Source organism: Anguilla rostrata, chromosome 1 (assembly GCF_018555375.3).
Source record: "Anguilla rostrata isolate EN2019 chromosome 1, ASM1855537v3, whole genome shotgun sequence".
NCBI lineage: Eukaryota > Metazoa > Chordata > Actinopteri > Anguilliformes > Anguillidae > Anguilla > Anguilla rostrata.
Genome location: NC_057933.1, coordinates 47,813,030 through 47,835,087, shown reverse-complemented (window position 1 = coordinate 47,835,087; position 22,058 = coordinate 47,813,030). Strand labels below are relative to the sequence as shown.

At 39.6% G+C, this 22,058-nt stretch overlaps 1 protein-coding gene across 1 annotated transcript in view; it reads left to right on the top strand.

Moving 5' to 3' along the window:
• rundc3b (RUN domain containing 3b) overlaps positions 1-22,058 on the top strand; it is a 45,231-nt gene that overhangs the window by 2,540 nt on the left and 20,633 nt on the right. The window contains exon 2 of the mRNA XM_064339230.1: positions 14,967-15,082. Coding sequence (XP_064195300.1) covers positions 14,967-15,082 — 116 coding nt within the window. The remainder of the gene's footprint in view (positions 1-14,966; positions 15,083-22,058) is intronic.

The following is a 22,058-nucleotide window of genomic DNA, read 5'->3' as shown; positions in this document are numbered from 1 at the left end:
ATTTTAAAAGGTTGTCTTGAATAACTGTGCAAACTTGGCTATATACTGTAGGCTACTGGCAGTTTCAGTACCTGTAGCTTAGTTTTAAAATGAGCTGTATAATACCCACATAAAACATAGTCAGCCAGTCTCCAATATCAGCTGGTTTGTGACAAACAGTGAGGCTTACGCTACTTGTATGCAATTAAATGCCCGGTCTTTTAATTTAAGTTTTACGATAATTCATGTCAATATAACATTACACTGTGATAAATCATTTCAGAGCAGTGTTAGAGCATATGGTGTAGATTCTTTCTTCCTCCATCGGACTGACAAACACAGGCACCCAGTAATAATACAGCAACATTTATTTTTTGAAAACACAAATTATAGCTACTTATGTCTGTCAGCAGGACTTTGATCAAATCGTTGGCTAAACATAATTTTGTAAGGAGAACAAATTCATCTGTTCAATTGAACTGAGGAAACAGACATTTGCCCATTTTTAATGTAGACAAGTGCTTTAGCTAGCCAATTAGTCTACCTTTAGCGTATGGTCAGTGTAAAGCTATTTAATGTCTGTTCTGGTGTGTTGCTGTAATGACTGTTTTCAAGGCAAAAATGCAAAACTTATTTGTCATAGCATACAGCTGAATAGGACAGTAGACAGAATATTGGGCTTTGCTCTGGTTGTATGCTAAAAACGTTTTGTGTTTATTTGTGGAATTGATATAGTTTCATTCTGGAATGAGTTTTTCTAATTTCACTTAGGGGTTCATGGGATGTCTGGTAGCTATCATGGTACTTGGTAAGCAAGGGTTTGTGGTGGTTAGCATAAGGTAGGTCAGAATAATGTTCACTGCGTGAACTGAACTGTGTTCTTGGCTATAAATAGCTGTACGAAATGAGTATTGTACCTTATTGAACCTGTGTTTTGTAGGTGTTCCAATGACCATGATTTGCACTTTTTGTACGTCACTTTGGATAAAAGCGTCTGCTAAATAAATGTAATGTAATGTAATGTGGTTCCCTAGTGACTGAGTCAGTGAATATGCTGAGAGAGAAGCCATTCACTTTCACATCACTGTTCATTCAGATGTTTCAGGCATGCTCAGTGTTAGTCCAATTTTATGCCCATTTTGGTTATTTGTCTTAAATATCTCTAAGCCATGTAACTTATTTTTTTGTTAACTCTTTATAATTGTAGGGCTAATTGGTGGTGTTTTTTGTTGCTGTAATTGCAAAGGCTAAACTAAAGTAAGTTTTTTTTTTTTAAAAAGAGAAAAAAGGCCACAGTGATTTCAGTGTAAAGCAGGACTCAAATAACCTGCTAGTCAGATATAATTATTCAAAATAAATATATTTAACTCTGCAGCCATTAATGTTGATGCACTGTAATGCTCAGTCTATCTTTACCTCATACAAACATGGAACACAGTGAGCAGCCTTGTACCCTAACTCATCAGATCTCTCTTTGCTCCCTGGAAACCATGTTTGTGTAGTGTAATCAATGGTGATGTTGCAATCTAAAAGCGCTATCAGCATTTTGGTTTCACCAGCTCGCTTGAGAAGCATTGCAATGGTCGATGAAGAATTTGAGAAAGCCTCGTGTAAAATAATGCTTGTAAACTGGCATAGAAGTCTTGATACTGAGGGGGAGAACTGCAATCCTTCTTTATTGATTCAATGGCTATTTTGAGTTTGGGCAATGTTTTCAGTTTCTCTGCTTTCATTTTTCATTTCTTGTGCAGTAATGGTATGACAGCTGAAATGACCATGTCTCACATGTTATAATTAGAAGAATTGGGGAAAACCTCTTACAAAACTTTTTGTAAGGTTAAAGGAGAATTCAAGGAGGTCTTTTGTGAAATGCATCCATACAGAACTGAAAACACTGATACGCACTTCTGTTTGTTTGAATTTCCCCCTGTGTCTGTAAGGATTTTAGGAACAGGAAACATTGTTTATTTATATATTTAAGGAGTAGTTAAGACCATGGCTGTTGTTCTGTTGAAACATGATCATTAGTTACTAGATTAGATTTCAGCAGGTAAGATGTTCAAAATTAAGTGATTGTCTTAGCATAGCTCCTGTGGGTAGAAGAATATCTATCTGTAATATCTGTGTTTTTTCATTGCCTTTGCTTTGTTCACTTTGTTCCATCATAAGAAGCGTGAACCATGTTGAGGCTAACGCCACAGATGAAATATATAAAGGGTTTTCTTTGAAGCCAGTGCCAGCTCATAGCCCAGCAGGCTCTCACTGTTCTGTAACTGAAGTATTGAACATCCCGGTGCTCTCATCCTGCTAATTTCAGGTTCCCTGGGATTCAGAAGAACTGTTTTCTACAGCCTTACAGGAGACACCCGTTTCGAGTTCATTGAGCCTCACAAACTGGCGGCAACACATGTAGTGATAACGCTTTTGACACAAAATGAAATGCAAAAAACATAATTTCCCATTATGGGGTAAAGGAAAGCAGATTGAACTGGGAAATTCTAACAGCAGCTTTTGGTTTGATCAGTAATAGGTACATTAATATCCTTTGCAGGGCTGTCTAAACCCAAATTGGAACTGCACCGTTGCATGCAAATAATTAAATAATTGACCAATAATCTCTGGAACATACTTGGACCAATAATCTCTGGAATATACTCACTCCAGATAGACAGTCCTCTAAATTGAGTCATGCTAGAGTTTAGTTAGCTCGCTAGCAGAATCTAGAAGACTATATGCAAAACGACACAGGCATCAATGACATCAAAACCTACCGATTCAGCGTTACTTGTACAAACCAATACCAGTCAATCCCAATGATAGGGAGATCACTGGCACTGCCTCCGGAGTGGGATCTGAACCTGTCCATTGGGTGAATAAACATTTGTCAGAACAGAAAAGTTTTATGTTTGGGTAGCAAGCTAGGTTAGTAATTTTTTGACAGCAGTACTTAGCCAAAATTGTTTATGTAAATATGCAGCTGTATAAATGGATTGTATGCAAACTGTATGTTGTGTAAGCTCTGGATAGGAGCAACTGTTAAAATGGCAAAATGTACAGTATATACTGTGGAGCCGAATATATGGCTGTTTGTCATCAAGCCTTCTACCAAATTTCCAAGTGAAATTTTCAAGTTAAATAAAAAAAAACAAGTTAAATAGCTTGCTTGCCAGCTGTTTTAATTCTCTCTGTCTGATAATGGAGTATCATATATTGTCTTTTTGAACGTTATTTCGCTGCTTACCCTATACTATGCATTAGCCCACTAATGTACCTGGTTATTCTATCTGAACAGGGATGTGTTCCTCTCTGCACTGCTATATTTTTTACAGTGCTAATCAATTTTCATATGCCCACGCAGCTGCTTATGCCTTTCATGGAGGTACAGTGATTCACTGGAGACTGCATCATCAGTGGATTTCACTGAGAGGTGCTAAATGGCACAACACCCCACAGGTGATGTTACTGCAGGTTTCCAATCATACCTGATTTAGAAACATAACATGCACGGTGTGGCCAACGTGAAGGTATATGCAGAGTGATTACATTAGCCCGTGCACTGTCACACAGCTTGTACAGTGATGCTATGCCTTTAGATGTTAGAAATGTGAATTTTACCTTTTTTTTTTTTTTTTACAAAATTATACGATCTAGTCTTTGGTTGGATCCATTTCTTTTGATTCCTGCAGCCTGAGACTGATGTGTTCAAGAAGAGTTGGCTCGGCTTCCTGTATCAACGGTACTTGTAGTGTATTTTTTTCGCTTTAAACTATGTTGCCCCCTATTCTTGCAGTTGTAAAGCTGGCAGGTCAATGGAAATGTCTGTAAAAACGGAAATATCCTTTAGTGTGCAAATAAACTGTCTGAACCAATTGAAAACATGCACATATAGGAAAAAACCCAAGAACATAAACTATCCTTTGAAGATGTTGATGTGAGTGGTCACTGTGGCTCATTGTCTGAGATATGGCTTAAATAGAAGAGCTGTTTTCCTATATATGCTTAGGATTGTGGTGGCAAGTGAGCATTGTTGCCTGGTCTGAAGAGAGGGAGAATGGCTTGCATGCTAGTGGAAAGCTGCTTTGGTGAGGGATTGAGGGAGTCATGAGTGCAATGTAGCTGTAAATTGAGTTGGACCCTCAGAAATAAATGGGGAGGGGGCACTTTGCTCTGTGAGAAAATGCAGCTTATATTCATCACACAGCTGTATGGTATCAGAACTTGATATGTGAGCTTGTTCCTGCTCACGTACTTGTGCCAGTGCTTGTACAGTTTGGGGGCTTTTAGCTGGCACTCCAGTTCTACAGTTCTCTGGCATTGAAGCTGTGGTGGGTTAGCCCAGAGCTCACAGAAAGGTTGCATACTGTACCATCAGGTGCGCACACTACTGAATACCCTACTGAATCGATGAATGGATTTTACAGAGATTGGATGGGCCTATTATTGCAGTTGGGTTCTCCTAAAAACTTAAATATTTAGTATTTAGAATTATAAAATTACATGTTCATCACACAGCCTTAATACTTTCATAATGCCTGTTGATGTACATATTTGCTCAAATCCAAGCTAAAAGGTTTACCTGTTTTAGAATGGTGGTAACTTGAAAAGGCAATAGCCTGAAAAATGTGGCCTAGCCTGAAAAATGTGCTTTGCACACCTGATCTATTGATCTTGTCAAACAAACACACACACACACACACACACACACACACATATATATATATATATATATATATATATATATATATATATATATATATATAAATGAGTTTTCTGTCAATAACTGTTTGAAAATGAGCCACAGGATGTAGCTACTTTGTCAGTAAAATATGTTTTGTTAAAAACCTTAAAGGCATCACATGTTGAGTGATGGCTCACATGCTCACGTATAAGATTTCCCACATTCAGAATCAACCTGTGTAAAAATAAATAAATAAATAAATGGGAATATTTCTCAAAGCGAGTGCTGAGCGCATACCAAGCGCACACCAAGTCAGTTGACTTTACCAAGCTGTTTTTTGAAATGCTCGGCCCGTCCAATCAAATGCTGTCCCCTAGTTGTTATATTTTCATGGAGCCCCCCTGCTGTGGGTGCCTTTGACAGAGCGCCTCTCTGATTACTTGGCCCTGCACCTCCCTGGCTCCAGATTGCACCAGTCGATGCGCCAGCTGCGCATTGATTTCAGGTCTCAGGATGGTGTGAAACTGCCTATGCGAACTGGAGATGCTGCTTCAGCATCTCATTACACCCTTCCTCTTGCGCTCTTTATTTCTTGTTTAACACAGGAGGTTATTTTCACTCGCAGGCATTTTGCAGGTGCAGCACCTTTAATTGTGGAAGAATCATATTTTGTTGGTGCCCCTTGAGTATTTTTTAATGAGGAACGGTTTGGCTGTAACAGACATCGAGTGATGGTGGTTGAATGGATGGCCGACTGAACTGATTGCAAAATCGGTTCGCAGGAAGCGTGTGATTGCCTGCCGCTGTTCTACACATGGCCAACAGTCGCCTGGCTTTGCCTCAACCTAATTGTCACCTAGGTTAATTTTGACCCCATGGATAGCTACCTTTGTCATCAAATGTGGGTATGTAGCCACATTGACAAAATGGTTGTGCATCATGTTTACAATACTTGTAATTAGGTAAATGGGGATTGACAGTTTAGGACATTCACATCTGACTGCTGTCCACCTCATCAAATCCTCCCCTTATTTGTAGTAAGATGCACAGAAGCACTTAACTGCGTGACAAAACGGTAGAGGCCAAACAGGCTAAGAATTGTGGTGTAACACCATGGCTGCTTGTGCCAGGAAGAAAGCAGCATAAATCATATTGGGACAGCCAATGAGATAAAGTAATGGATTACACCTGCACATACCCTGGTAATCAACCAGGCTAGTCTGAGCCAAAGCCACATCAGATTTTATAACCTCAAATGTGCTATAATGCATTGGTGGCACGAGAATCCTCAGAAATGGATGACCAACCATGTAGGTTTTTTCTCCTGATTTTTCTGCAATGGGCAGAATGTTTGCACAAGCCAAACAGTATAATACTTTATGCATAATTTGAATTGGAAACATGTGGATTTTCTGACTGTCCTAAGGGGTAGTTTTTGACGCACTGGTTAGGCGTGATCTGAATTAGTTTGTAAGTAAGTTTGTCCCATGTAGTTCTGTGCTTATATGGTCTGGTCCATGATGTACAGCCTGCATACTGCATCTCATGAAGCCACTGAAAACCATTATATATTCCCTTATGTATTCCCCATTCAGGCCTGAAATGATGCTCTTTGTGCTTCAGAAAAGGAAAGGGACAGCAAAAGGGCATTGTGAATGATAGCTGATCACCAATTCCTCACTTGCTCACAAGGAACAAAAGGTTCTTGAGAAAGTTCTGAAGAAACGTCCATAATAAAACGGCATTAATTTTACATTAGCAAGAAGGGTTTTTTTGAGTGAATGCTGTAGAAGGGCAGGATGTCATTTTTGCTGAATGCTGCGAGTTGGTCTATTAACTTCCCCGAGAGTGGGAGGAGAGGCTTTGTCGCCGCTGAGGGGTAAACACGTCGCTTTCAGAGAAGCCTCCCACACTGACAGCCATGAATGAAGTGTTTATTCCTCAGGCTGTGAGGAGTGTAAGTATTGTACAGAATCAGTCCTGAGCATTAGGAACAGTTCACCCTCAGTTTCACTGTTCACTGCCAGTGTGGTGGGGGAATGAAGAATACGCGGATATTTATTTGCATATTTTTTAAAGTCTCTTAGGATTTAGAACGGCCAAGTGCAAGGTCTGACTGAAAAGCTGACATAAAATCAGCTAATTAAGGTTTAAAAACACTGTGTACAGTACTGTGTATGTAAGAGAGTGAAGTTAACCTAGTTCACAGTGGTTAAGTCAGGTGGCTTTTGAAACAGACCTTCCTGTCATCACATTCTGGGTTTCCTTTTTCTCGTTTTGAATTGAATGAGAAACACACTACATCCTTAAAGCGTGAGGTTTATGTGAACTGTTAGGCAACAGCACAAGGCCTAACTGATAGACAACAAGCTCTGAGGAAGACAACCACTCTTCAGCTGCTGGTATTTTTTGATGTTTGTTCTTCCACACGACCATTGTTGACTGTTTGACTAACTTCATCCTATCTAGTGTTCTCCAGGTAATTATCAGGGGGGACACTATGCAATAGAGCAGAGCATGATACGGTACACAAGATTTTACAAGTTTTCCCGAGTCGGCTGTATCTCTTCCATGTGGTCTTGAGGACAAGGTCTGTAAAGTCAGTTGTCCTTGTCAGAAGTTGTGCAAGACAGACATACTGAAGCCCTTTCAGCATCCTAAAATAATTTTTGCCCACCATGCAGAGGCGATTGAATGAGTTCCAAACAGAAATGATCCCTGTTGTTTTTCATTTTTCTGGGGTTTTTAAAAATGATCTGTTATTTTTCTGCAAATACAGTAGCTGATATGACTGCGTGTAAGCGTTCGGGTCCTTTACTACGGTAAATATGGACCTTTTTGTCCTGTTGAAAAGATGCTGTTGCTTTTTTAAAGAATAATTGCTTGTTTTGGATAAAACTATATCGCAACCACCAAAATGAATTGAGGAGCGGTTACAGATAATAAACTGGGCTTTAACAAGGTGGCTGCAGGTGTCCATTGCCATTTAGACAGCTGAGCTGGGTCCTAAAACCTAAAGCTGTAATAGGATGTTGCGCCCTAAATGTTTTATTGACCTGTGTCTTGGAGTCTAAGGTTCTGTTAGCTGCGTTAGCATTCTGAGCTGGATACACCTCAAGGGTGAGGGAAGTGTGCCTATCAATGCCATGTGCTGTGTTCCTGCCCATCCAAGGTGTCCACTACAGCAGCTAGGTTGTTTTATTTTTCCTTGGTATGAATTGTATTCAGGCAGAACTGATTTAATTAAAAACTTTAATTACTGTGTTCCAGTCTGTCCGCGCTGATAACACAATACCCATGGAGCCTTAGGCACCCCGATATGATTAAATTATAGGTATGATTTAACAAGATTACAAGGATGACTAAATGTGATCCCACACTGAGAAGAGTGCACCACGCCCTCTGACAGGATGGCATTAATTAATTTTTTTGTTTTTGTTGCACACAGTCATCCACGGTTGTACCCCGCTGCGTGTTGGAAGCCATGTCTGTCACATAAAGGTCATGCTTTCTGCTTTGGCATACACAGTGGATGAGACAAAGGTCCTTTCTGCATTATGGGTTAAAGCCCTTTGGTCTTTTTTATTTTGCACATTCATGAAGTGCCATATAAAATGCAAAAATATGCATCTGTTGGTTTTCTCTTATGACCCCAATAAATATCAACGTGGACTGATTAGTTACTGTGTTGTTAGAATTCCTGCAAGAAATGAGCTGATTTAAACTTCTTTACAGTAATCTCATAGATTACATTAAGTATTTTGGTTCACGGACTAATGATTAGAGAGCCTGCCGTGACACTTGAAGCTTATACACAGTAATTTTTCAGTTTCAGTGTTGAAAGCATTTTTTTCATTTTTGAAAAGAACCTCTTAGGTAACATGTTCAGATTAAGCACCAGTCTTCGGTTCAAACAAAGACATGGCCAGTGGTCTGGAAATGAGTCAGACCATGCTAGTGTTGACTGCGGCCAACATCTCTGCACTGCGTAACATACCTGGACACAGCGTGTCACCTGGAAAATGTGGGAAAGTCCGCCAGCCCTTATCTACATCTGTGTAGAGATTTAGGGCAGATACTTACCTGTATTACCGTATAATGTCATACAAAGACTCTTTACAGCAGATAAGTCCCTTAAGGTAACAGGACTTTTAAAGGAACAGTTTAGATGGGCTGGACTGTCTCTTTTTGCCAAAAAAACGCATCAAAATTACACGTAACCAAAGAGCCCATTCAAACTATTTTCAGGCTGTCATGTTGATGAGGTCTTGAATAATTGAAGCTGTCACAGGTTTTCTATTTAAGCTGTTTCATGAGCCTAATATGGCTGGAGGCATGTGAGTAGTTTAACTAATGCTGTGTCAGGGAAACCAGCATTAGTTAAGTGTGAGTACCTCAGAGGCGACATTTAAAGAAGCCATTCAAGGAACCCCCAAGTGCACAAGTCTGAACGGCTACAAACCTTAAAAATACATAGCAAATGATCTTTTATGGGCCTGTTTATGTTTTCATGTTAAATCTCATTGATACTGACATGTAGGTAAATTGTTGGATGAGAAATCTTGCCAAGAATATGAATGCACGTTAAGCAGCATAAACCTCAGAATACAGGTGCCCAGAAAGAAGTCAAGTGTAATCATTGAAAATAGCTTAAAGCCAGGTTTTCTTACCTATGCACCATGGTCTCTCAGATGAGCCACCAACCCAAAATATACTTCCTGTGCCTCTTAACTTATGTAGTCTGAGCTGGGTGACGTGATTTCCTGCCATGATGCTATGGAAGGCGGCCTAATTAGCCCTCATGTTTACATCATTACTTTCAACCAACCGTTTATCTGTTTTTAGAATAACTGAATAATTAGCATATGTTTAATAATCTGAGACATTTTCCTGCCCAGCAGTAAGTATATTTTTTGCCTTAGTTACAATGACAAAGCTCACCATTGTTTGATTCTAACTCATTGACAGGTTTAATTAACTTCTAATACTTTGTAACTCTGTATTAAAGTAATTGTTGTAATGTTCAGTTATACATTTAAGAAATAAGATGTACTGCCACAAGTGCATTGACCTGTTTTTGACCATTTGTCTGGGAAGTGTATATAGGGCTGTTAACCACCCACCATCTAACCATATTGCTAAAAGCCTGGGTACGTTGAATGGAAAGTTCAGTAGGTCTTCATCGTAGGCTCTTCATGAGTAATTCATACGCTGCAAATATTAACTCGTGACAATAAAAATACACCTCTGTTTATGATCAAGTAACTCTTCTTTGGAATGTTGTGCATTAGGGATAACAGCGAATTTGTTGAATGTATAATTCTTGGTTTGGCTCTGTGCTCCCAATATGTAATCAAGTGCAGGTTGAAGTCTCAGCTTTTGAGTGAAAAGGTGCTGTAATTTCTACATGGTGAAACCAAGTTTTTGAAATAAAAGCTGAGAGTGTGCACTTTAACCACCAATCAAAATTGTTTGATTACAAATATAAAATTGGGCAGTACAGAGCCAAATTAAGAAAACATTTATTTGTCCCAAGCATTATGAAGCTCACTCTATTGTGGATTGTGCCATATGAATTCATCATTAATTACCAACATTGTTCACGTGTTCAAACATTAGGCCGCATTCACCAACCGTTCTTAAGAAGAATTTTCTTCTTAAAACCCACTTACGCAGTTTTCACAAAGATTCTGACATTCACCAATGTTTTCTTATTTGGGATTTGTTCTTAGGTAAGAACACAATCTACGCACACTCAAGAGCACACTTACGCAAATTTGAGTGCGAGTGTTTGTGCAAAATAATTGGTTATTGCGTTTTCTTCAATTCTACAGTTGTGTAATATTATAGGATTTAGATTGCAGTAATATTTTTATCATTTATTATATTTTTTAATAATTATTTTCATTATTTTACAAAGCATTAAGGTGCCAGGTTCCACCTCAGAGGGTGGTTGCCTCAGAGGGAGTTCATCTGTAAATAAATGATAAAAATCAAACCATTGTAGTGACCTTTTATTTTTGGGGGTTTCAATTATGCAATGTTTGGTCTATACTGCAAAAGCAAATGTTTAAATTCTGAATACAAACTAAGCACTTAAGTAACACTTTTTAAACACATGGACATTTTGAAGAAGAGAACACTTATTCAGGGGCGTCACTAGGGGGATGCGCACCGGATGACACCATCAGAGGGCGGTGACACCAAAATGACTGGCAATACATTTTTTGTGCAGTGTTTTGTGCAGCGATGGGTTGAAACCGATGCCAGTTTCTCTGATGCAGTTTACTGCCGGTTGATTTAATTAGCGATATTAATGTGACGAGAAGCACTTTGTCGTTTGAATGCATAACACGCAATTCCTTGTTCCCACTCCCACCAGCATTTTTTTTTTTGCCTCAGATTTGACTTTTTTTTTACAGTGTTCGCTGAACGAGTAATAGCATCCCATACATCTTTTTTTTGTGTTATTTTATATCCACTACTGACACTACTAAATATGACAGGCCGTTTGCTGTTCACTTCCTGCAGCAGTACCTCCACTTCAGAACTACTGAAGTTTTTCTTACGTTTGGAGTCCGGTGCTCCACTGTCTTTAGATTTCCGTTTGGGCATTCTTGACGTCTCTCTCAACTTTTCTTTTCAATTTCTGTGTGTGATTTCTGTGTGTGCACATGGCCCTGCAGTCTCATGCCCTTTTATGGGGATTGGCGGGCCATTTACCTATGCTAATTAGGAACAACTGGCACGCGCTTTCAATTCAGGACAACGGGATTCATCATTCTAAGAACATGGTTGCGAACAATTCTGCAGTTTAAGAACACCTCATGAATCTGACGTAGACTTTTCTTAGGACCTTTCTCAAGAACAAATTTAAAGAAAAAACTTAGGAAGATATTGGTGAATGAGGCCCATTGTGAATGAGTGTTGCCAGAAAATGCATTGCAAATGCAAGACATTCTTAAAATTTATGAAGGCTAACGGGCCTCTAATTGGGGTCTACTCTCAAAGTGAGTGCAGGCTGAATTCTGCAGTCATTTGCCGGTTATGATGGAATGTCCTTAGCCATAGTGGTGGGACACAGCTCTAGCTGTCTTATAGTTCTGTGCGATGACTTTACAGGCTAGCACATACACTGAATCATGCACTAAAACTGAAACAAAACTTCAGAGAATGGACTCTTCTTTTAATCTACACTCAGTGGCCGATTTTTAAAGTACACCTGCTTGTTAACACAAATAGTCTGCTCCTCTAAATAGGGAATCGTGTGGCTGAAACTCAATATATAAATCTGGCAGACATGGTGAAGGGGCTTATTTGTTGTTTGGCCAAACATTAGAATGGGCAAGACATGTGATCTAAGTGACTTTGACTGTAGTTGGATTGTTGGTGCCAGGCGTGGCGGTTCCAGCATCTCAGAAACAGCTGCCCTCCTGGGATTTTCATGCACTACAATCTCTACAGTTTACAGAGAATGGTGCAATTAACAAAAAAACATCCAGTGAGCGGCAGTTCTGAAGGCAAAAACACCTTGTTAATGAGAGGAGGTCACAGGAGAGTCGACAGACTTGTTCAAGCAAACATAGAGGCCACAAATGCTGAAATAACAGCTGTTTATAACAGTGGTGTGCAGTAGGGCATCTCTGAACATACAACGTGTCAAACCTTGAAGCGGATGGGCTGCAGCAGCAGAAGACCATGCCGGATTCCACTCCTGTCAGCTAAGAACAAGGCATTGAGGCTACAATGGGCATGTGATCACCAAAACTGGACCAGTAAAGATTGGAAAAATGTTGCCTGGTCTGATGAATCTCAATCTCTGCTGCAACACGCAGATGTTAAGGCCAGAATTTGGTGTAAACACCATGAATCCATGGATCCACCCTGCCTTGTGTCAATGGTGCAGGCTGCCGGTGGTGGTGTACTGGGGTGGGCATGTTTTCCTGGCACATACCAGGCCTCTTGATACCATCTGAGCATCTTTGATGGCGCATGGCTTGACATGTTGCAAGCCATGTGTCATCTCAAGCTGGTTCCACAAAAGTGACTTCAGTTTACTCCTATGCCCTGCACAGTCCCTAGATCTGAATCTATTAGCGCACCTTTGGGATGAGATGGAACTGGAGGTTTGCAGCGTGTGGTCAACATTTTTGCAGGAACCATGTGGTAGTATCGAATCAGCATGGACCAAAATCCCTAAGGAATGGTTCTAGCACCTTAAATCCATGCCGCGCAGACCGTACAATCGGAAGTTTGGACTTGGGAGGGCAGAAAAAGTTTTCAAAAATTTTGAAGATAAAAAAATAAGTCCACAATTGTCTTTGTATCAGGGAAAGAAGTCAAGTGAGGACTGATGACTGATGAATGTATCAGCTCTCAGGAGCCTCTCCACATTTCCAGTTTCTTATTCATCAGATGTCACGCCTCAAACCGTATTTTCATCTGACATTTATACGGAAATCTGAATGACACTTGGGAACTGAAAAAAAGAGCAAGAATGGCCTCTGAGGACTGACAGGAAATCAGCTCAGGAATGATAAGCTAGGACTGAGGCGTAAGGGTGTAATGAAATGTATTGCCTTACAGAACAATATCAGCGTGTGCTCTGTGAGGAAGCAGAAGCACAAGGCCCAGTTTCATCTGGTGTTGATGCGCTCGGACCACTTGGAAAATATTATTGCAATCAGGTGTTCATTACAGGGACTGGAGGGGGCGTAATGAATGCAGCATCTGAATGCGCAGATGGTGTATACATGGAGTCTTCCGGCGATCCTCTCCTTTGCGTTCTGACCTCTCATCTCCATGTAATGGTGTAGCAGAATGAGGGGAGGGTTTCCAGAATTGGGTGGATGGGGCCACACCCAAGTTTCAACTGCTGTTGATGCGCTCTAACCACTTAGAAAATATTATTGCAATCAGGTGTTCATTACGGGGACTAGAGGGGGTGTAATAAATGCAGCGTCTAAATGCACACCCAAGTGCGACACCCCCCCCCCCCCCTTACCCTCCCCTCCTCTCCCCCCCCCCCACAATGCCGCAGCAGCCTGCGAGCCAGGCGGTGGCGGCTGCTTGGGGTTTTACTGCCAGCCTTAGTCCCAGCTCGCTACACTCAGGGGGGGCCGCTCTGTTGGGAAATGCTGCTGCGCCTGGCGCCCGTCATTGAAATGTGATGGGTCTATCATTTAGCACACTCTGTGTTCCGCTTTTTATGGCAGGGGAGCGATAATTTAACCTCCCTCAATTTTGTACATTATGCGATGTACAGTATATATAGGTGGGTATTGTTTTGAAGGGGCGTTAATGGTTTTTAGAATTTTGAAAATATATAGAGGTGTATTGCATGGCTCATTACCTCAAAGGGAACGGTACAATGTCATTTCGGTGTCATTTTCAGTCCCGTATTGTTTATGGTTTGGCAAGACCCCTCTAAAAAACTAGGTGGTATTTTACTTTATTTTGGAACCTCTGAGCTCTGGTTATTAAAGCCAGACAATGGTGATCGACTGCCCAATCTGGTGTTGTCTTGTTTTTAGCCAGCGAGGCTGCTGGAAGCGCTTTCGCAATAGCTGCACTGATTCCTCTATTACAGCGAAGTGTGGAAAGAGGCAGTTAGTATTCTTGCACCTGCTTCCATTTAGAGAAGGAGCTTAATCATGAAGGCTGTTATTCCTGTTTAGTTTTTATGTCATCTAGATTATTTACATTTTTAGTTTTGGTACATAATGTTGATATTTGATTTCCCTCTCCCTATACCCTACAGATTTCTTTTTTCAATTATTGTTTTATTCACTTTTTTAATTTTATTGTACCAGCAGAATAACTCTCAGACAGGAATAAATGTATCGGTGTAATAATATGGATTTCCTGTGTCCACCTGAGTGTCCTGTGTCTTTCCCTTGGAAGCTACCCAGCATTCTTGGGCTAAAGCTGAGTGTCCTGTTGGATTTTATTTGTTGGATTAATTCTTTTCTGAAAACAGGGTTGTGTTACCCTTGTCACACAGTGCTAAGTCTTAGCTGTATGATTAGTAAGTGAACCTGTAATGATGATGCCACACATCTTCCATTTTTATTTTTGAGTCATTTCTGTACTATTATTCATGACTTACAGTTTGTTTTACTTTCAATGAATTTATGCAGTTTTATTTTTTTACTGAAGCAATTCAAGTACTTTTCTCAGGGGTACAATGCTAGTGCCCCAGTTGGTTATTACCTGCTATTACTAGACCCTGACAAACGCCTATATCCAAACATATGCTCTAACATCCAGCTAGGTGTGTTGAATCAAGAACGATGTCTCTCTTTTGCAGGTTCTCTGTGAAGACGCTCATTGACCGGTCCTGCTTTGAAACCATAGACGACTCCTCTCCTGAGTTCATCAACTTCGTCTCAATACTAGAGCAGATACTGAGCCATCGACTCAAAGGCAAGAAGCCCCTTTCCTCTCACCATCCTTTGGTGCGATGTACAGTGTCATCACTCGTTTAGAGTGCCAGACAATGTGATTCAGTAGCTGGCTTTTTTTCTTCTTTCATTGAACAACACTGTCTGCGGAAATATTTGTGCTGATTGGTTAACACAGCTTCCTTCCATGCTAACTTGCTCCCTCGCTTCCTCTCACTGTAGTTATATCCCCATGATTGTACAGCATCGTGGAGCGCATGTATCTCCCCAACATTGACAGACACACAGTCCAGTTAGCTCCAAAACTATTCTGAGGACTTGGTTTCCACCAGCCTGTTATTATAAGGTAGCAAACAAAGTAGTTTCGTTTTTGAAATGTCAGAAATACAATTTAAATTATTATTGATGTATTTTGACAGTTGCTTGCATTAAACAGCCAGATGTTTCAAATGCAGTTACGACACCAAGGTGCTTGTACAGATTGCTCAGAAGAGTCAGATCATCATGATGCTCATGTAATGCCTATGATGGTGATGCCTAATGCTTGCTAGCTATCATGTTAGCATGACAGTGGGTCTAAAAACAGTTTTTGGCTACTGCATTGGGGGTTATATGGAATAGTATTGCTTAATACAGAGAGATTGCTTGGCTTGTATAGCCAGCTACTGTAGATGTTAGCTTGCAAGAATTTACAAATGTGAAAGCAAACATTTTGTTTATCTAACTCAGTGGTCTAGCAAGGATGGTGTTCATAACATATTAGACAGCAGACTTAATCTAGAACCTTTCTTGATCAGCTAGTAACTGGGGAAAGTAAATCTAAAATAGTTTAATGAAGTGGTTTTTCTTTTTTTAAAGGCATACAAGGTTCAATTGGAAAGGGGGGGGGGGGGTTAATCAAATCAGTGTAAAGCACGATCCCTTCATTATTTAAAGTATACTTCAAAGCTGGGTGTTCAGACTCTTGTCCATCTAGCTCATTAGTGATGGCTGATGACAAGGCTGGGGAAAACCAGGTCATGGAACAGGAGCTCTTTGGGAGCATAAAGCAAAGGCAGTTTTCTATAGCAAACAGGGCTGTCAGCTCCACTTCCTGATTGTCTGCCTGTGTGCTGCTTTTTGTTCTGATTTAATTGCCATGATTAGGTAATTAGTTGCAGTATACATGCTTACTGAGCCCAGGCAAGGAAATTACAAATGGTAGTCTGTAAAATTAAAGTCAAGAGGAAACTGTGTGCATCCATTTTTCCAAAGCCTGCAACTGTGACTCTGAGCTTGGGGATTTTATCCATCATACGAACCCCGAGTTCAGACATGTTGGCTCCACTCTCAATTGAACCATAAATGCCCATTTACATTGAGATCTGGAATATGTTTCCAAATGGAAATGAAAATCAATATATAGGTATTCTTCCTATGGAGGTGAAAAGGATATATGGAGTGGTGGACATTTTTAGATCCGATTTCCCAGAGGTACTTCTGGGGGAGGCAACCCTAACCATATTCAGGATATATTTGTGCTAGGGTACAGAATGGGTATGTGGGTAATACATTTAATAGTTTTTTTCATAGTTTAAATATCTACTGAGCTCTGACTGTGCCAGTGCTGGTTGTGGCAGGGAATCTGGCACACTGTCAGAGGGTTTTAAACATGTTAAGCTAGCTTTTGCATTATCCCAGCCATGTGGTGCAATTTATTGCAGAAATTAAAGCATACACTCAGTCCAGACCTTGGCATTTAAATTAAATCAATTTAACCAATTAAAACAGCTCAAAGCATGTCAGCACATTTGCTGTTATTTACGAGTTTGAAGAAGATAATAACATGAAATAGCAATATAAAAGACAGTTAAATAAGAGCAAAAATATTTTATTTTAGCTCTAAAATTGTGTTGGTTTTATAGTTTAATGCAGACTGGCTGAATATACTTCAGTCAGTAAGGTTTGTACTAGGGTGTTCAGTTATCATTTGTATTCCCTGATAGTGTTATGGAGTTTAAATGTTTAGAAGTTCATGTTTGTGACAGTTATAGGTATATACCTGCTCCATAAGCCCAAATTTTGTTTGTGACAGTTATAAGTAAAAGAGCAGCACAATTCTGACAAAATGAGTAGTGCAGACTGGATAGCATGGTGTAAAATTAAAAACAGATTCAATCTTTTAGACTGGTACAGCTGATATAATTTATTTTACTGGAGGACACAGCTTGTTGCAGAGGGAGGGAAGAAAAGTTGGAGGTATGAGAGGGATCAGGATAGAGGGAAAGGGAAAATGGATAAGCTGGTATATGGGGGAGTGATTTGACTTTGAACTCAAAGGTAAGGGGAAAAGCCACCCTGAAAGTAGAGTAGCCTGGAAACAAAAGTATGTCGCTGCAAGCAACGTTGTTGGGGGCCAAGCACCTAAAACCTAATCCTCCTACCATCCACACTGACTTAAGTGTGTATTGGGTGTAAAAGTTCATCTGTAATAATTATTTGCAAATTGAAATTTTGAAGTGGGCCTGTAGCACCATCTAGGATGGCAGTGGCCAAAATTAGATACACAGGACCTACATGGGTCCCTCTTCAATTAGTACATTTAAAAAATGTGAGTACAGGCTGGATTTAAAAGAGGTGTGGTGAAATATATTTTGCACAATACATACATGTTTATATTTAATGTTTTTTTTAAGAATCTTGGAATGTGGGGAAATGCTAATCAGGACTGTTGTAGGGAAGCTGTCTAAGTGTTCCTGTCAAATTTCATAAAATTTGGGCTTATGGAGCCAGTGCAAATTAGTATTTTGTAAAAAGCGCTACCTTTTATATATTTATTTATATAAATTAAATATAATTTATTGCATATTGCCATTTTGGTTAAATTTAAATTGTTGTTCTGCAGTCTTCTTTGGACATACGAAAATTCCCTCCGCAATTTAAAACAGGGATGTGCAGGTGCCAAATTTGGTTAGTTTTTCAAAAAATGGTAATTGGTGGAAAATCCAATATGGCAGACTTCATGGGTTCTACGAGCAAATTTTCTCAGGATGAGGAGGTACATGTGGAAGTTTGGTCCATGTAAGTGAAACAGGATGGCTGTAATAATTATTAGCGTACATTTGTAATATTTATTTGAAAATTGCAATTATGATGTGGTGTTGTAGGGTGGTAGTGGCACGGAATATGATACACATGACATACATGAGCCTCTCTTCAATTTCAACATTTCAAAAAATTTGAATTGCTGGATTTAAAGGAGGTATAGTCAAATATCTTCAATAATTTATTCATATTCATATTTGATTACAAAGAATCTTGGAATGCTTCTCAGGACTCTTGGAGGGAAGCTTTCTGTGGGCTCCTGTCAAATTTCATACAATTTGGCATTATGGCATCTATGCAAAGTAGAATTTTGCAAAAAGTGTACCCTACAGGCCATATTGCGCTATAACACTGTGAGACTGTGCATGCTCATCCACAATATTGCTATCTGTCATTGCCTGAAGATTATCTTAGGCCATCTTTTGACATATCAAAACTTCATTCACAACTGCAACATGCAGTAATGTACATCGTGGATGCTGAATTTGGTGAGAATCAGGCAAATATTGTAGAAGTACAAACAAGTTTTTTTTCTTTTTTTAAATGGGAAAATCCAACATGGCGGATATTATAGATTCTGTGTAATTATTTGTTCAGGCTGAACAGTGAGACATGTGGAAGAAATTTGGTGCATTTTGGTGAAATGGGATGGCCATAATGGGAAGGACTGCAGAGTGAAAAGAAATGGCAGCTGGGCTTGCAGGTGCACATTCCTGACAAAGGGCCTGGGCATTAAAAAATTGGGAGTAAATGTAAAAATAGTGAATACCAAGTTGTTGACTAATGGCACATTCTTTCATTGTTCATTGAACAAGCACGGAACCGTCCAGACCCACGACGCAACTCACTTCTGCAGATACATTTTAGCTGGGACTATGCGTCCTATGAAACGAAGCACCACCTGCGCATGCGTCCAACAAAACGTCCCTCAAAAGTCATCTGTGACTGAGTGAGTGAGTGAGTGACCAAAATTTGCCATGCATAGCCCATGGTGCCAGTTGCTGGGCATCGTGGGAAAAAGAGAGAATAACCTAGAGAGAAAGAGAGAGGGTGTGAGAAAGTCAATCAATGAGAAACGATTTCCATTAGGCATACAAAATTCCATACAGAATGTTATCCATGCAGTGCAATGTACTGTATAGGTATTCTGTAGACTTCAGGTTATGGTCATTTAGTGCATTTTGTAACTTAAAAAGTAAAGTAAACATGCTCCAATATAAATCTTTTGAATACTTTCACCATTTAAAAATACATAATACCCTATTTCACGAAACAATTTAAAGGACATTTTACTGCTATCAACCCAATTACCCTCAGACTGTTCCTGTATGCAGTGTATTTGCAATGCCTGTTACAGGATAGATGGCTTCTTTGCCATCACGTGCCATGGAGCATTTTTGGCAAGCGATATAGTGCCAGAAAAAAGTCCTAACTTGCTGGTTTCAGCCAATGCATGAAGTTTAGATAATTAAGCTGCAATTTTGTTTTACATACAATCATCTTCTTATGTGATAATGATATCTTTTGTAAATAATGCCACACTATGTCTATTGTGTAATCCACTCTGCTTTGTAGTTTGCTGTTCAGGGGCAACAGTGTTATACTTATGAATAATAATAATAATAATAATAATAATAATAATAATAATAATAATGTCCCATTCCCACCTTATGTAGTCCATGGGTGGCTGACTGACCAGTGCGGGTTGCTAGATAGCACTGAACATGTATTCCTAATTGACTGAACCCTCCCACATCGGTCACAGTCAGCACTGGCACAGTCTGGATCTTTCATTGCATGCTAATTACTTTGTGACCCATTAGGTATCTTCTGCAGTTTGCATTACAAAAAGTCCTGTAGCTACCATTTTATATGTTTAACCTTGACATGTATTCTATAATATTCTGTACCTTATTCTTATCCGGATTGTTTTGTTTTTCTTTTGTCTGAAAATGTTGTAACATCTTTTCTTTCGTCTGAAACCCTCTTATGTCATTCCTATATGACATTCACTATATCTTCCTTTCCTAAATTTTTTTCCACCAAACACAAAAGGCAACCCCAAAGTTTTTGGGCTGTCTTACTGAAGTTTTTACTTTGCATTTTAATACCGTGAAGAGCACACTCAGACCACAAGTAACTACTGTTCTTTGGGAAAACAGAATACTGAGCAGTCTTGATTTCTCTATCTCTGATGTCCAACTTCAGTTGTGATGAGATAATCCTGGAATGTCAGTGACTAAGCCTCCTGTTTTTGCCCGCAAAATTCTGAGAATTTTCGGAATTGGAATTAACAGGGATTTATGTGAATTAACAGGAATTAATGTTTTTTTGGAATTATTGTGCAAAAAATCCTGATCCTTGTTATATTCTTATCAGTAGAAATATACTCAAGACAAATTAAAACAGATTTTTTTAAATTTTAAGTAAAATTAAACTTTTTATCATTGTGTGAACATTTTTACATTCTTTAACTTGTTATTTATCCCTTTGCCTTTGTTATTATGTAAAATCCTATGTAAATTTCATGTAAATCTTACGTAAACAAAAACACCAATCCTGTTGAAAGCAGTGCAGGATGCAAGCATGTGATGTTTTCCCCCGGTGTCTGATCTCTCCGGCCTGCCCTGCTGCAGTCCACACATTATTGAGAGGATCTCCAGCCAGCTGAATGATGTATGTGAGCCTCTCTGACTCACTACCAGTCCATTACAGTGACAGGATTCTTTTACAGCTGAACTCTGCGCAGCCTGAAAATGGGCTGCGAGAGCAGTAGGTTCCCCCCGGCTCCCTGTTGGCTCAGATTAAGAATCGTTAATACTGTACGCGTAGGCAGCGTTCTTTCCTTATTGAACCTGGGTGAACCTAGATCATAACTAGAGATGTAAATGTGGATGTCCTGGAAAATTATCCCACAGACCAGCAAGAAATATTACACTGGAGAACCACATCCAAAGATCTGCAGTCCTTCCTTACTGCAGTTGATTTAAACTTTCATACTGTTTCAACAATAAGACATAAATTGAATGGCAATGGTATTAGTGGAAGGATAGCCAGGAATAAACCTTTGCTCTCAAAAAAGGACATTTAATGTTTGTAAAAGACCATCTGCATGATCCTGTAGACTTCAGGAAAATGTTTTCTGGACCAATTCGTTTGTTAAAAACCTAAGCACTGCCCACCACTAAAATAAGCTTATCTGCCAGACATGGTGGTGGCCATGTCTTGGTTTGGGGCTGCTTTTTTTGTGGATCTGGATGACCCAAAATCATTGAGAGGACCAAAATGATCTGGTGGAGAATGTGAGGGCCCAAGTCCCTGCAAATCTACCAAAAAATGGATTGAGATGAAGAAATGTTGTGTTTTGGATTTGCTAAGTCATAGTCCAGACCTAACCCCAATCAGATGGCTGTTCATGCAACCCCAATGGCTGTTCATGCAAGCTTTCCCTCAAATCTGAAGCAGCATAAGCAGGAGGGTTGTGTCAAAGAAGATCTGCGAGACTGATTAGTAGCTCTAGGAAATCATTTGCTTGGAGACATTGCTGCCATTTGCTTGGGGTGGTGCCACAACTTAGTGGCATATGTTAGTCAAAAAATAGGATTTGGAGTTTGCTCCATAAACGTTTGTAAAATAATTATTTCGTGAGTATATTGTGTGTAGGTTATTCAGGTTATAGTTAAGTATAATCATTAAGCTTTAAGTAAAGACTTTCTTTTGTCTAAAGTATGAAATACAGACCACCCTATGTAAGGATCCATTCCTTTCACGCAGCACTGTATAAATGTGCTATGAAGACCCAGTTCAAGGAAAGTGTTGCCAGTGCTTCATGACCAGACACTGAAAAAATACTAAGGCATTTTGCAGAGAAATGGTTATGTTTCTGTTCTTGATTTTGCCTGTTTGTCTCAAGA